Raw genomic sequence first — 16234 nt, 5'->3', positions numbered from 1 at the left:
TGAAAGAAGGGCGGTACGGTGCATGAGGCGATGGCGGCCGTTGGCGGGTCGGCGGAGGCTGGCGGAGCACCACCGGGCCCGACGAAGATGAGCATGCCACAGGCACACGCGACCCAGAGCCCAGGTGGGCCCAGTGCTGGCGCACACGTGGGCCGGCCCGGTGCTCGGACGGTCCATCATGGACTGTGGGGCGTTGGGCGGTCCATGGGACAGCGTGGACCGAACACATGGTCCATGCACGGTTCAGGTGGTTTTTTATCGATCCGATGGTTCAGATCGTAGCCGATCATGATCAGATGGCTGAGGATGAATTCGATCTTGATCAGATGATCAGTGGCATTGATTTGCGCGATGGATGCTCTGGTGCGAGCCGGTCACGATTGGACGGCCTCGGATGATTATAGGCTCGATTGGGACTGTTTCCTAGTATAACAGTATTTTGAAGTTTTTGGAGTCTATATAATTCTGATTGATGAGCCATCAGTTACGTTGGAAAGCTGGTGACATCCTGAAGGTATAGAAAAGCTTCAAAAAAAAGTTTTAGAGAGCTTTTATGAAGGTTTTAGGGTTTTTCCTTGAGAGACTCTTGTACAATGGTTGAGTGGTGAGTTTCTCTTATATTGATTTTATTTTATTCTCTCATAGTGAAGCTTGCACGTTCGTGGAGGTAGACTTGAGGCTGATCCATGTATTTATATTATATTTTTTATTTTATTTCTTCTTTTTTCCTGCTGCACCGTATGGTACCAGATCCTGGACGCAACAATTGGTATCAGAGTAAGGTGATGCCAGAGCGTAGGTTGCAGTAGTAGTGATCGAGATAGAAGATAGAGAAGACAAGCACAATCAAGGTGGAGATCAACAAGTTTGATAAAAAAGTAATTTCTCCTTGTGGCAGGCAAGGATAAAAGACGTGCTCATCCAGCAAGGGTTAATCGATGCTCTCTTATGCGACGAGAAGCTGGCCACCATAAAGGTGCAAGATTGGAAGCAGCTCGGATGCAGGGGTGAGTACGATCCACTTGTATTTAGTGGATGAGGTAGTGATTCATGTGCTTGGTGAGACTTCTCTGACGATGCTGTGGTCGAAGCTCGATGAGTTGTACATGACAAAGTCTCTCACCAACAGTCTCTTTCTCTGAGGTAGTTCTACCAGTTGTGGATGACTGAGAAACAGAGTGTGCAGGAGCATCTCAACCACTTCCAGAAGATCTTTACCAATCTCCTCAGTATTGGCAAGAAAGTTGAGGAGAAGACTAGGGCACTGATTTTGCTGGCATCGCTTCCTCCTTCGTATGAGTCTTTGGTGAATGCTCTTCTAGTGAAGAAGAGCATCATCAAGATAGACGAGGTCACTGCGGTAATTTTTCAGAATGAGATTCTCAGGAGGGAGATCCCATCTTCGAGCTCCGACAGCAACTCAGCTTTGGTGATTTCTGGAGGAGCAGGAGGCGGTAAACTGGATGATAGGAGATCGCGATGAGGCGGTCCAAGTTCAGGATGAGAGACTTGAGCAAGACTAAATGTTATCAATGTGATGAGTTGGGGCATCTAGCCAGAGATTACTCTCAACTCAGGGATCGGACGAGGGCTACTACAGCGACAGCCAGTAGCGACTCAGAGGGTGATGCTTTAGAGATATCTGACGAGATATCTACTTCTTTCCAACAGTAGATTTTAGATTCTGCATGCACCTATCATGTATATTACAGAGAAGAGCAGTTTGACTATCTAAGAGAGTGACTTTGAGCAGTGAGGATATTATTTATCTATCGGATGGATCGAGCTATGCGATCAGATATATCGAAATGGTCAACTGGAGGATACATGATAGTACAGTGAGGAGATTAGAGAAGGTCCGATACATATCTGATTTTAAATAGAATCTTATCTCACTGAGCAGACTGGATTCGAGAGGTTACAGGATGGTAGCTGGGGAGGAATCCTGAAGGTGTTGCACGGTGATAGAATTATTCTGGAGAGAAAAAAATGAAAAGATATTACTACCTGATGGGGAGCCTAGTACGAGATGGAGCTTCAGGAGCCAGAGGACCCAGAGCGAGGTGGAGCTCTAAGTGAAGGTGGATCGAGCATTAGACAGGAGACTCGGAAGGACGAGAGATGATGTTGCAGGATGAGATTTTTATTGCCATAGGATGATACCCCGAGCAGGTCTTTGGTCAGAGTAGACACAGCTCATGACGGAGGTGGAATTGAGCGGCCTGGCTCGACTCCATATTTGTCTATTCATGAGACAGCAGGCATGCCCCAGGACGTGGGGGTGAGACGGATCACAGACTCTCAAAGATAGATGGAGGCCGAATATCGAGTCGAGATGGAGATTATTAAAAAATATGTCTCAAGATTCGATTCATATTGAGCCCATAGTAAGGTCCAGGATGACGAACGGAGTCCAACAAGCCCAAGAACAGTCCAAATAGAGTCCAAACGGAGAAAAGACCCATGAAAGAAGGATGACATGATGCACAAGGCGACGGCGGCCGGCAGCCGGCGAGTGGAGGCCGCGGAGATGCATACATGCAGGCGCATGCAGCCCAGTGCTCGGGTGAGCCTAGTGCTAGCACACGCGTGGGCCGGCCCAACGCATGTGAGCGGGCCGACCCAGCACGCGTGGGGCGCCCATGCCTAGCACTCGCATGGTCCATCGTGGACCGTGGGGCGCTGGGCGGTCCTTGAGATCGGTGTGGATCGAACACGCGGTCCACGCACGGTTCAGGTGATTTTTTACGCGATCCGATGATCTAGATCGCAGTCGGTCATGATCGGACGGCTGAGGATGAATTTAGGCTTAATTAGATGATCGATGGGCCTGATTTGTTCAGATGGCTCTGGTGCAAGTCGATCACAATCGGATGGCCACGGATGATTCTAGGCTTGATTGAAACTCTATTTTCTAGTATAACAGTGTTTTGAAGTTTTGGAGTCTATATAACTTCGATTGATGAGCCATCAGTTGCGTTGGAAAGCTGGTAATATCTTGGAGGTGCAGAAAAGCTTTAAGAGAAATTTTAGAGAGCTTTTATGTAGATTTTGAAGCTTTTTCTTGAGAGACTCTTGTACAAAGATTGAGTGGTGAGTTCTTCTTGTATTTTTTATTCTCTCATAGTGAAGCTTGCACGTCCCGTAGAGGTAGACTTGAGGTCGATCTATATATTTGTATTGTGTTTCTTGTTTTGTTTCTTCTTTTCTCCTGTTGCACCATGTGGTATCGGATCTTGGACGCAACATGACATTCTCTAATAAACTAAATACCACAGAACTTATTCAGAAAAAATTGGGCAAAAATTTTGGTGGCTGTGTTCTGTGTAATAATGTGGTTGAATCTTTGGATTATTTATTCATCAATTGCTCTTTTATTTTTAAAAACTGGTTTTGGATCTGTGATAGGTTAAAAGCTCCTCCTGTACCATCTACCTTATCACAACTTTGCTCTAATTGGTATAAACAACATTTCAAATCTGTCAATCCAATCTTCATGTTGATGGCAGCTATGATCTCAAGTTGTTGGAAGGAAAGAAATTTCAAAATTTTTTTAAGAGAAAGTTCAACGAAAGAGACCATATTTAGAAAGGTGATTCATCGGTTTCAAGAATGGACCATTCTTTGCAAATCCATTGAACTCTCCAGTGCAGTTTCTCTAGCTAGAAATCTTCTGAAAGGAAAATTACCTGATGCTAATCTCTGAAGTTTAGGATGATTAACCTTCTTTGGTTTATTTTATACTATACTACATACTCCCTTCTTTGCTCAGTTATGCTGCTGGTACTGGGCATTTGCTCTAATTTTGTCCCATACTATAGTGTGCTATCCTTGATTTTGGGTGGACTTCTCATGTCAGACTCCATTATCTATAATTTGATCTTATCTTTTGGCTCTTTATCCATTGTATTACAATGGCTGGGATGGGAGACAATGATTGAGAGTGCAGCACTGTGATTTTCATAAGATTCAACTTACTACAACTTTTTGAACAGATACTACTCGCTGAGTCTCCTTTTTTTTGATTTTTGGTATTTACTCTTTAGACTTCATACTTCACTAAGACAATTAACAAGTCTCCTTTGAAATTTTCTATTATAAGTATGTAAATATTATCTTTTGGCTAAGCAAGAACCTCAATATTGTAAGTTCTATCTATAATTTTTTTAATTTTTTTATAAATAAAATTGATGAGTAGTAGATTCTTTCGACTATTCTCCACACATTTCTCAAAAAAGATATTGCGAAGATGACTTCTTTCTTTTCTTTCAAAAAATTAACATATTACATTAAAGTTTTATTGTTATATTTTAAATGTGTTCCTTTGTCAATTCCTGGATGAAAATACTCTTCACATATTAATCGAAAACCATCTTGATTTTGATCACTAAAAAATTCATAAGCTTCATTAGGAAATTTAAATCTTTGGCACTCAAGCATCTTAGCTGGTAGAATTCCCTTGTTAGCAACATAATTAGTTTAATGAGGACTCCTAAAATCAACTTGTAGGGATATTTAATTGTTCTTATTTAATTAACTAACATATCCTCAACCACTCTATATAAAAAGCCGAACTTCTTAAGAACTGCTAGGACTTAAATTCTTCACCAATCTAAATAAAAATTTCAATAAAAATACCATATATTTTGACAGTAAATATATGAAAACCTTTCTCTTAATCATAGCCTTCACTCTTGCGCCCGCCTAACTTTTTCTATTTCTCCACTCCAATTAATCTTTATATTAATTGTTAGAAAAATATATTAAACAAAAATTGTTATATTGTTTCTTTTAAGATAAATCATAGTTGGATCTTGTATTTCAACTATTGAATCTTTTATCTGTATTCTCTATTTGTTATCATTATGAGGAGAAAGGATGATGCATAGACAAATAGCATTTACTGATTAAACAAAGGCATATAGATAGCAAAAAAAGCATAAGATAATTAGTTATTCAATAAATTAAATGCTTGTACAATATTTATTCTTTTTATATGCATGTATGCATCCTATTATTGGTACACTCTAAGTGTATGAGTTGCCAATTTTGTTTTTCTAACTTCGTTGAATACTTTGATCTCTTTTTTTCTTTAGCAGAAAACATAGAAGTGTCCCTAGATGCTTTAATCTAAACGTTTTTGTTTTTAAAACGTTACATTAGAAACAAAAAATTATTTAATTATCTATTTTTATAAAAAAAATTAAAATATTTTAAAATAAAAATAAAATAAATAATTTTCATTGTAATTATTTTATTAAAAAAATATTTTTATTTTAATTTTAAAAAAATAAAAATATCTCGATCTTTTCAAAAATTAATCTTTATTCATCTCTAATATTAAATTTTTTTAATTCTAATTCTATTTCGAATCAAATGCATCGTGACTAAATTATTTTATTTTTATTCTAATCCATTTCAAATCGATTCCAATTATGTTTGCAAACCAAACATATCCTCTATTTCTAACCTTCATAATTCGGTGCTTGTCTAAAGACCAAATACCGGACCCACATGTACTGTAACAACGCACGTGGCACCACAGTTAATATATAACAAAAAAATTGGGACGGCGACGAAAATTTATTTCTATGTTGTACACCTTGCTCATGGACCTTCCCTTCTTTGTGTTGCCTCTGGTCCCCTCGGAAAAATCCAAATTAAAACCAAACCCTCCCTGTCTCCCCAAACCCAAATTAGACCGGTCCAACATCGTTGAACCCGAGTGACTATATTTATCCAATCAGACAACTCTGTGGTAAATAAAAACTAATTTAAAGAATCTCACTCAGCCAAATTAATTTAAAAAAATTCAAAGAATAACATGATTATATTAACAAAATATTTATATTATATATATATATATATATATATATATATATATATATATATGAATAAATGAATAGATAGAAAAAATAAATTTTATATTTTTTAATTAAAGGTGGTTGGGAAGCCGCAGATGAGTCCAAACCAAATTTGATGATTGGCATTTTGGCTTGTTTCCCAGAATGGCTTTAGGAAAGCTACCAACTTTTTTATCATAAGACCATGAACATGGGAGATCATTATCCATGCTCTGTTAATTTTTAGATCCAATTCGATGTCAACATCAACTCATTACTCGAAAGAATGCAAAGTAGGCGGACAAGAACCAATAACATCTAAATCATTAAAAGATCAAATTAGACGGACAAGAAACTCAATTAAAAGTAGACCTAATAACAAACAACTAAAAATTTCACAGAATCAACGGTTGCCGCCGAACTGCGCACACACACAGCGAGAGGGTTTCAAGATCTCCGAGCTTCGAATCCAGCCACTGGATCAACGGAAACCTTCTTCTCCTCTCATCCTGCGAACGAAGACTACGTTTCCTCAGCTCTCTCTCTCTCTCTTTCTTTGCTTTCTCTTCTTGTTGTTTCCCCAATCCCATTCAGACAAATCTCATGAAATCCTCTTCTCGGATCCTCCCCCATTTCCCTCCCCCCTTAAAACTCTGGCCTAATTACCCAAACCCTGAATAATCTCCCGCGGAAACGCTCAAATCCTATTTATTTCCAAGATCCCATCTATATTTCTTCCCGGATCTCCAATACATAGAGAGGGGGGGGGGGGGGGGGGGGGGGCGCGGAGGTTGAGGAGGAGGAGGAGAGATGAGCGCGAAGGGGGGATCGACGCCGTCGCTGGCGACCGGGCGGTTGTTCACGATCGGGCTGGTGACGGCGTGGTATTCGTCGAACATCGGGGTGCTACTTTTGAACAAATACCTTCTGAGCAACTACGGGTTCAAGTACCCGATCTTCCTCACCATGTGCCACATGACGGCCTGCTCCCTCCTCAGCTACCTCGCCATCGCCTGGCTCAAGCTCGTCCCCCTCCAGGCCGTCAGATCCCGCGTCCAGTTCTTGAAGATCTCCGCGCTCAGTCTCGTCTTCTGTGGCTCCGTCGTCAGCGGCAACATCTCCCTTCGCTTTCTCCCCGTTTCCTTCAATCAGGCCGTCGGCGCCACCACGCCCTTCTTCACGGCGGTCTTCGCTTACATTATGACCGTTCGCCGGGAGGCCTGGATCACTTACCTCACTCTTGTTCCGGTCGTCACCGGCGTCATCATCGCTAGCGGGGTGAGTCTGTTGTCTGAACGCGTGTAAGATTTGATCGGTTTATTCATATGTTTCTTGGTTGACTGATTTGTGGTTTAGTACTGTGTTTTATCAAGCAACTAAATATCTTAGATTTACCGTATTATGTGGATTTTGATCCAAAAAAAAAAGGCGATCTTCGTTAAATCTAATTGAAGTGGAGCTGTAGGACTGTTGAAAAGTCGAGAATCATCACTTTTTTCGCATGTTGAATGACTTTGTTTTATCTGTTCTGGATGCTTAGACAATGCAGTATACTTCACAGATGCTTATGCCGCCAAAGAAACACTTATGTTCTGTATATCGGGTTAGTTTAGTTTTGGTTGTTGAGTTTTGTCATATTTTGCTTGTTTGTTGTCCATTTCTGAAATACCATTACCTTTTCATTTAATTACTTATTGTCATAACAAACAGTAATGCATCAGTGCTCGTTTCAGATGAACTTGCATCAATAAATGAACATAAAGTGAGAAGCAGTTTCTACCTGTCCTTTTTTTTGTGGTTTGCTCTTTGCATCCGTCACACTGTGGACTGTTGATTGTTTGACATCATTCAAATTGTGTTTAGATATGATTCTTTTTTGTAATTATTACATGCCTCAAGATGAATGAAGTGCTCAATATCCGCTAGATTTTCTTTTAAGTCTAAACTTTTGGCAGGTGTGGATCGAAAATCACCTTTCCTAGGTATATTGCATTAATTCATAAAGGGTCAATGTCAGGTTAAGAGCAAGTTTCTAGCTTTAGGACCTACTTATGCTGCTTTTAGCTCCTAGATGAAGGGTCTACGCTATATGTAGGATGTTAACTGCCCACAGGATCCCACTGCTACAAACAGGCTGCTCATGATTGCCACCAGACATTTCTTTGGCCACCAAGAAATGAAGATTGCTTTCATAGGAGATGTTTGATGTAAGCCCAACCTCTTTAGAACAAGGATATACCCAACCTAAGGGTTTCAAAGTGCCTAAGAAAGAAAGATTTAAAGAAATTAGAGCAAGTTGGGTGAAGTAAATAAAATCTAAACTAGAAATTGATAGGAACAATTACTATGATGCTAATCTAGGAGATTTTTTACAGGAAGGGGAGGTATTGGAACACCTCGCCTTTCTTTAAGACCTCAAAAAGGAAATGAAGGGCTAAAGGCTAGGCTAATATGCAGAAATTGAGTTAAATTATGTTAATGCAAAAAATTAAGCAAAAGTAGAAAAAGAAGAGAAAAGAGAAGAATAGAGTTCCACTTTTGATGCGTTCAGCCAGATTATTCTCCTATGAGCCCCATCTACTCCGTTGCAACCTCCAGAAATGCAGAAGGCTAGGAACCGTTGCCTTCATCAATGAAGGAAAGCTTTACTCTCAAGAAGTGTGCTGTTGCAAAGGTTCAAAGCTCATTGTTGAGACTTTCAGTGATTTCTTATCGATCTTGTGATGGTTCCTGGCTGCTTGGAACGTGGGGATTTATATAGGACCTCCTGCAAAGGTCCAGAGATCACGTATTCAGTGTAGGACTAAAAGAATTAGTGATAAATTGTCCGAAACTTGTCAAAATTAATTAAAAATCCGAGTAGAAATCAACTTGGGAAATTGGAGTTTAGATAGAAGTCGAGAACCTAGCGATGATATGGGAGGTAGGCAACTAGTTAGGTGTTGGTAGGCAAGCAGCAGTCAAGATCTGCCATCAGTTGGTCCCTTCTAGAAACTCAGGCGATACTGATGGCTGTTACACGGTGTCAATAGGGTATTGACAGCAGCAGCATACCGTTTGTAGGGTACTGATGGTACAATACCACCATCAGTTAATTCCAAGAAGTCCTAGGGTCCTTTTTCCCAATAAAGACTCATTTCCGGCAAGTCCCTTGCTCCTAGAAAGCCAAGGGCTACTGATGGCTGTTACGTGTTGCCAATAAGATGTTGATGGCTATTATGCGCTGTCTAGAGTGCTAGTGATAGGAGCATATCGTCAATAGGATACTAATGGTATAACACCACCACTGGCTGACTTCAAGAAGACAGAGGGTGTTTTTCCCCATAAAACTGAATGCTATGCAAGGTATGCAAGGTGTGGCAATGCTAGACCCTTTTAGTGGAGTGTGGGGGTCTAGGGCAATGTTATTAGTGACACAATTGGTCTTCCTTTGGGGTATTAATAGCTTGGTGCCAACAATAACATTGATAAAATTTAATCAATCACACTTTGAATTGTGTAGTCGACTCTACATATATTGGATGAAAGGCCTATTTTTTATCTTAATTTTGTGTGTGTGTGTGTGTGTGTGTGGTGCTTCTTATAGAAAATTTGATGGCATTAACTAGTCTTCTTGCTTCTTGTTTTTTAACATCAACATTGATTCTCTTGGTGTTACGACTACAAAATTATTTTTAAGAAGCTAGCTACCATGGTCTTGTGAACTTAGGCTGATGTATGAAGTTACTTTTTTTAAAAAAAAAAAACTTTTTAAACCCCTCTAATTGTTGGACACTATAATCTCAATATGATTTAAACTATTAATTAGTAATATGGTTCGACTACCCAAGCCCAATTTGTATTTTTCTCAGCTTGGGCCCAGCTTAGGCATAGAGATTTTTTTTAAAAAAAAAAAATCCTAGCCTAAGCCTGGGCATGGTCCCAATTCGACAACCAATCGATTTACCCAAATTAGCCTGTTTAGGCTAAAAGACTAGGCTAAGCTAAGCCATCCTTGTACCCCTCCAAGAGGACTTCAACTTCCGCAATCCATCATCTTCTCGATCGTTGTTCCACTGTTGCCAACTTCTTTAGGAGGCTTGATCTGTGATCGCCGTTGCTTCCATTGCTAGTCAGCACTCTGGATCAACAGCTGTGGTCGAGAGGTGATGCTAGGCTAGCCATTATTTTTTCCTTTAATGTTGCTGCCGCCTTCTCCATCTCATCTTGTATGCCCTCCATCATTATCTGTTGAACTCTTCCTGACTGGTCCCCACATCTGAGATGGCAGCACCCTAGCGTTTTGGAAACTGAAAAGTACTTGAGTAATTACAAGGACAGCCTTCTCCGTGGCATGGTGGCACCACTTATCGAGGTTATCGACTTCTACCATGGGAGCTCGAAGAAGCCCTAAAGAGAGATAGGGAAAGGTTAGCCCTCATGATATATGGGAGCTTGGAGAAACCCATAGCAATGGGACTTGAGCATGGTCTCTAGCTACCAGGTACGGCAGTTCAGGGATGAAGGTCGTGAGGATTGATCGTGGTGCGCTCTTGTTGTAGGCCATGGGAGGACTAGAGATGTTGTTGAAGAAAACCAAGCTCGCTTTAGATCTAGGGTTTGGGAGAGAGTGGCTGTCGGGGGGGGGGGGGAATGGAGGAGCAAAGCGAAGATGGGCTTAGTATTTGGGCCTAGCCTAGGCCAAGTATTGACCCCCAAGCTGGGCAAAAATTCCTGTGAGCCTTACTTTGAGTTCCAAACCCAACCTGAACAGCCTCGAGCCCAGGCCATGGGATGACCTGAGGCTTCCCAAGCCCATTTCCAACCCTAATTAGTGATGCTAATTTTAGACAAGTAGGTATATCATATTGTTCATTGTAATGTGTATTTTTTCATGGTGGCAAGTCAAATTATTCCATGAATTCCATTGTATCCAGTTATATATCTGGTATGCTTGTTCATCAAGACTTTAAGACTGGAATTGTTAAATATTGACTTTCTTAAGTTTTGACTTCACAGGGAGAGCCAAGTTTTCATTTGTTTGGGTTTATTATGTGCATTGGTGCAACTGCTGCAAGGGCACTTAAATCAGTTCTGCAGGGGATTTTGTTGTCCTCTGAAGGGTAAGGAATACATTTCTTTCTAACATTTTATGGATATAATTCAAATACCAAGATTGTGTTATATCTTCTTTGGGCATTTGTTATTTCATTTGTGATTATATTCTTTGGATACACTTTCCTCATCATGGAATTCATCATTGATTTAAAACATCTATACTAAAACATATTTTTTAATTGTCAATATTTATGATATATCAGGGAAAAGCTTAATTCTATGAATCTCCTCCTGTATATGGCTCCAATAGCAGTAGTTTTCCTGCTTCCAGCAACAATTTTCATGGAGGAAAATGTGGTTGGTATCTTATTAGCGCTTGCCAGAAAAGATTTGAAAATTATTTGGTATCTGCTGTTTAACTCTGCCCTGGCGTATTTTGTGAATTTGACTAATTTCTTGGTCACCAAACATACCAGTGCCTTGACTCTCCAGGTATGCTTTCTTGATGAAATTCTACTCTTTCCTGCTCTCTTACTGTTTTATGGAATGTTGTGCAAACAGATGGAGTTGAAAATGTTGTTACTAGGTGTATTTTCCTTTTCAATCCATGTTAGTGGTCCCCTAGGTCACCTGTTTGCTGATATTGGTATCTTCTACTTCATCCATCTCCCTCTAAATAGTGATTACAATTCTGCTGTTTAACCGCGAGTAGCAGCTATTTTAGGGGATTTCCTCTGTATTTTTTCTAAACTCAACCAACCAAGATAAAAATCTCTGTTTCTTTTTTTTTTTTCCATTTTTTTTCGTGTCTTGTTCTTTGCTTTTCTTTGGCAAGTAAACATGACCTAAGAGTTTAGGTAGTAAGTTGCCTAATTGGAAAGGAGGAAAGCTTCCATGGAAATTGACTCACATGAAGTTAATTCTTACTATCACTATGTTTTTTCGGGCCCTTTAGTTCCCTTCTGTATTTTGGTTGTTTATCATGGTTGCCAATAAATTGGAGAGCATATTGAAGTAAATTTTCTATAAAGGGCAAGGGCGAGAGTTTCTATCTTGCCATAAAGTGTAATTAGGAGTATGCAATAGGGAGGCTGAGGATAAGATCTTTAAGTAGTTTGAGTTTGTTGAGTTGATTTATGTGGAGGATTATGTAAAGAGAATTATTGTCCTGCTCAATGGGTGCGGAGCAGTAAAGAGAATGGAAGTGCCATAGATTTTGAAAGATGAGGGATAACAGACTAGATGCTATGAAATGACAATCAAGTGCATGAGGCTCCCTCCATTGCCCCTGCGGGGTGTCAAATTTATGCAGCTTTATCCTACATGCCAAGAGGCTATTTTCATGTTTCAAATCTTGGACCTTTGGTCATGTTGGAGCAATCTTACCATTGCGCCAAGGCTCACCCTCTACATGATGGGCTAAAAGAATTGTGATTCATTCAGGATAGAATGACAAACTTTGTGAAAGAGATCTCAAAACTAAACCTTTTTGTGTAACACAGGTTCCGATATATGAGAGTTTTTGAGGGTTGTTATTGGATAGAAGTTGTCATTATAGCCTTATAGTGGTGACATATGTATTGATTATATTTCAAACAAAAGGGAAAGATGATTAAAAAAAACTTGGTAGTGCCACAAATGGAAAGCAAAATTACCTTCCTAGTTTGATGAGTCTCCTAAAGCAAAATAATAATAATCGATTTCTCCTGTCCACTGCTTAAGCTGAATAGTTCTTGTTACAGTAAATTGCAGTTTCGTATTGGAGAGTTATCCAATATATCATCCTTCCATTTCAAAATGGATGGCATGGATCACCATGCACATTTGAACATTAGACAGTTTGAGATGTTAGTACTCATGCCAAGTACGATAAATATATCAAGACAAAAAGGAAAAATACTGCAATTATTTAATCCCTGTCAGAAAAATGGAAAAAAATGACCAATCATTTTCTTATGGCTTCAACTTCCACTATGTTTGAACCTCCACCTCATTAAACAGTGGCTGGACCAGCAATTATTCTTCACCCTCCTGACCTTCCTCAAAGCCTACTTCCACTACTTTGACCTTGCCTGCTTGTGTTTGGTGTCATCAATTTCCTTTACTGCCACATCTACCTTGAGTACTCTTCTAGTCAGACTTTCACCAAATCTTGAATTGCTGGAAATCCCATCACCACCCTTTGTTAGGCCATTGAGCTACCAACACCAACAGTCTCAGGGTGGCAAACCTGACTTCGAACTGGATGAGCAGTTGTTGACAATGGAGATAGGGGAACGAGGTGGAGATAGAGGAGTGGTGGTCGTTGTAGAAGTTAGCAAAGACTATGGTTGGGTAGCAGGGTAGAGGTAGAAGGCAAATGCTAGACCTTAGAGTGAAAGAAAAATAGAAAAAAGATTCGCTTCTATACATTTTGAAAGAATAATTAGGATTTCCTTTCAACTTCTATAAAATATAAAAATAAAAATTTACCATAGCAAAAACCCAAAGTAAAATACATTTCTCACTGGTGATGTGTCAGATTTTTTGTCACCTCTACCATCCTTTTTTCCCTTCTGTTATTACCTTAGTTACCATCATGTCATTGCCATCATGTTTGGAATTTTAATGAGGGTACTCTTATTCATGCTTCATAAAAAAGGGATGGTGAAGAGGACTACAAACAGGCAAATGATTGTTAATTATTGCACTTGCATGTTGTTACTAGTACCTAGGGGTGGCAATTGGGTCGGGTTGATGCTGGTTGGATCAAAAAATCATCAACCCAAATCCAATCTTTTTAAACAGGTCAAAAATTCAGATCTGAACCCGATCCAACCTGCTTAACTTGTTTATTAAATGGGTCAAATTAGGTTAAATAGGTTAAATAGGTTAAACAGATTTTTAATGGATTGAACATATCAGATTAAATGGGTTAGATGCAGGTTAGGCAAGTTTTAAACAGATGAATAGATCTTAAACGGATTAAATAGATTAAATAAGCTATCTGATTCAACCCGATCTAAATATTAAATGAGTCAAATATCTGAAATCCAAATTCAACCCAAATATTAAACGAGTTAAATAGGTCGATCTGTTTATAACCTCTGAACCAGTTTAGTCCAAATCCAAATCTGTTTACGGCGGATTGAATACGGGTCGGATTGATGGGTCGGGTCATATTTTGCCAGCTTTACCAGTATCCCCTCATTGATCTCTAACCTTTGCTGAAATTTAGTGAGTCTCATTTTTCTACTGGTAGGTTTTATGGACTCCAATCCTTCAATCTTTCATTTGAATTATTATGGTCATGAGGCAGTAACGTTTTCAGCTGAAGCTTGATCCAATTTTGGAACTTGACAATGGAAACTGGCTCTGCTATAAGAGTAGGTCTTCTAGTTTAGTGTTTGGAACCTGTTCACTTGTTTGGACCAATTACTGAGTCTGTCTTGGGTTACCGGTCCAACCCTGGTCAGCCATGGTTGGACCAGATCATTCTCCACTCTCCTTTTGGTTCACCTCTCCCCATTGTAAAGCCTTCATGGTCCCTGGTCCCTCGGTCATGGTTCTATATCCCTCTGTTCCTAGTCAAATGAAAAAGAAGCAGATAGGAGAAAAGGGGAATGAGGAGGAGGAAAGAAGAAGAAAACGAGGAAGAAGATCATGCGCTATGTTTCTCATTTTCCACATATTTGGCGAGGACAAATACCCTCTGTCACAGAGCCGGTGATAAGGGGCTTCTTCATTGGGGATCCGGCAATGAGGGGCTCCCTTGCCATGGATCCTGCCACCATGTGCTTCTCTGCCATGGATCCTGTGACCAGGAGCACCTTTGCCATGGATTTCTTGTCCACGATCTCTTCCATCACAGATCCAGCGACCACAAGCTCGACCATGGATTCGGGGATGAAGGGCTTCGTCACCATAGATATGATGATGAGGGTCCGTTCCCATGGATGCAGTGGCCAAAATGGAGATAAGCCAACCTTATCAAAGCCTTCTTTCCCAAATCAAAGATCAATTCTCAAAGTCCTCTATTCTTTTTATTTTAAATATAAATCAGCAAACCAGCTGGGCTGAGACCAGTTCTACTCGTCTATATCGAGTATTCAACTGTAGTCCTTGCTGAGTCAAACAGTTTTATTTAAAAATTGGGTCTGAGTGGCCCGATGTGATAAAGGAGTCGTGTGATGGTTCGAAAGGTTGACCCAGTTGAACCTATCCATCTCACTGAACGCTACTCTGGTCTACTGAAAGTATTCCTTACCGATCATATGAAGAGCAATTCAAGCATTTTCAACTTTCCAACTTCTCTTTCCTCAAGTTGCCAATGTAAATGTGCTTAGCTGCACCAAGCTGCTTTCTTTTCTCCCACTTCGGGTAATTTGAAAGATCTCTATTGTGCTACATATGTGAAGGGGACCAGACCTCACCAAGCCTGACCCCTTGGCAGGTCAAGACTTCCTGACCCGTGCCTGATGTGGACCTGAAAGGTTAGGTCCAGTATCAGGATTGGTCCAGATTGCATCATTCAGTGGAAGAATCTAAGTGGTATTGGCGAGATATGTGAAGTGGATTGAGGTTCCCTGCAAGAAATGTGATCACTGATGGCTAAAATCTTGTACTAGTGGTAGAAAATTGTGATCGTATTTCTCTTGCTCATGAGAGTGGTTACATATTATGTTATGGGACCCATTGAATTTCTCTATTCAGAGGGTATCAGGATATTTTTACTAATGATTACTCGTGTATCTTTTCTCCAGGTTCTGGGAAATGCCAAAGGTGCTGTTGCAGTGGTAGTCTCAATTTTAATATTTAGGAACCCGGTATCTGTGACAGGGATGCTTGGTTATACCCTCACAGTCATTGGTGTCATTCTTTACAGTGAATCTAAGAAACGGAACAAATGAGAATTCCAGGAACGCAGAGAATGTTCTTTTTATTTTTCCATTGGGGCAACAACTTCCAGATGCCTGAGATTGGTTGGCGTGCTTTTATTATTTTTTCATGTGTTGCACCGTATTCTTTTGCCAGAAGCTGCACGATGGTTTCTGTGTATACAGCGTTGACCGACTAGCGAGTAGGTGAAATGGATCTCAATAAAAAGCACTGATAGGCCTTTAATTTTGTTATTCAGGGTTCATGGTGTATTCACCACCTGCATCTATGGAGATTCCAGTCTGTGATTTTCTCAGAGAAATGGGATCCGCTCAATGAGCGTTTAGCTCCCTTTGATTAATTGATAAAATATGTTTCACATAATTTCTTATTTTATTTACAGATGCTTCTTATTCTGACAGATGATGTATGCTGACGATTCTGTTAAGCATGTGCTTGAATACCTTTGTTACAAAAATATAATAGAGACAACTGAG

At 40.0% G+C, this 16234-nt stretch overlaps 1 protein-coding gene across 1 annotated transcript; it reads left to right on the top strand.

The window, feature by feature from the left end:
- The first annotated feature begins 6204 nt into the window (after window positions 1-6204).
- On the top strand, window positions 6205-16121 carry LOC105044660 (probable sugar phosphate/phosphate translocator At3g11320). The gene is made up of 4 exons (XM_010922629.3): window positions 6205-7121; window positions 10842-10945; window positions 11144-11372; window positions 15623-16121. Exons 1-4 carry the CDS (start codon window positions 6654-6656, stop codon window positions 15767-15769), a joined length of 948 nt encoding a protein of 315 aa, XP_010920931.1. The 5' UTR covers window positions 6205-6653; the 3' UTR covers window positions 15770-16121.
- Window positions 16122-16234: the final 113 nt, after the last annotated feature.

Source organism: Elaeis guineensis, chromosome 5 (assembly GCF_000442705.2).
Source record: "Elaeis guineensis isolate ETL-2024a chromosome 5, EG11, whole genome shotgun sequence".
Taxonomy (NCBI): domain Eukaryota; kingdom Viridiplantae; phylum Streptophyta; class Magnoliopsida; order Arecales; family Arecaceae; genus Elaeis; species Elaeis guineensis.
This window is presented reverse-complemented; position numbering and strand designations above follow the sequence as displayed.

Coding starts and splice junctions, on each gene's coding strand:
- LOC105044660 (XM_010922629.3), top strand. CDS start 6,654: ATGAGCGCGAAGGGGGGATCGACGCCGTCGCTGGCGACCGGGCGGTTG. Junction 7,122..10,841: donor GCGTCATCATCGCTAGCGGG/GTGAGTCTGTTG, acceptor TTGACTTCACAG/GGAGAGCCAAGTTTTCATTT. Junction 11,373..15,622: donor CCAGTGCCTTGACTCTCCAG/GTATGCTTTCTT, acceptor TCTTTTCTCCAG/GTTCTGGGAAATGCCAAAGG.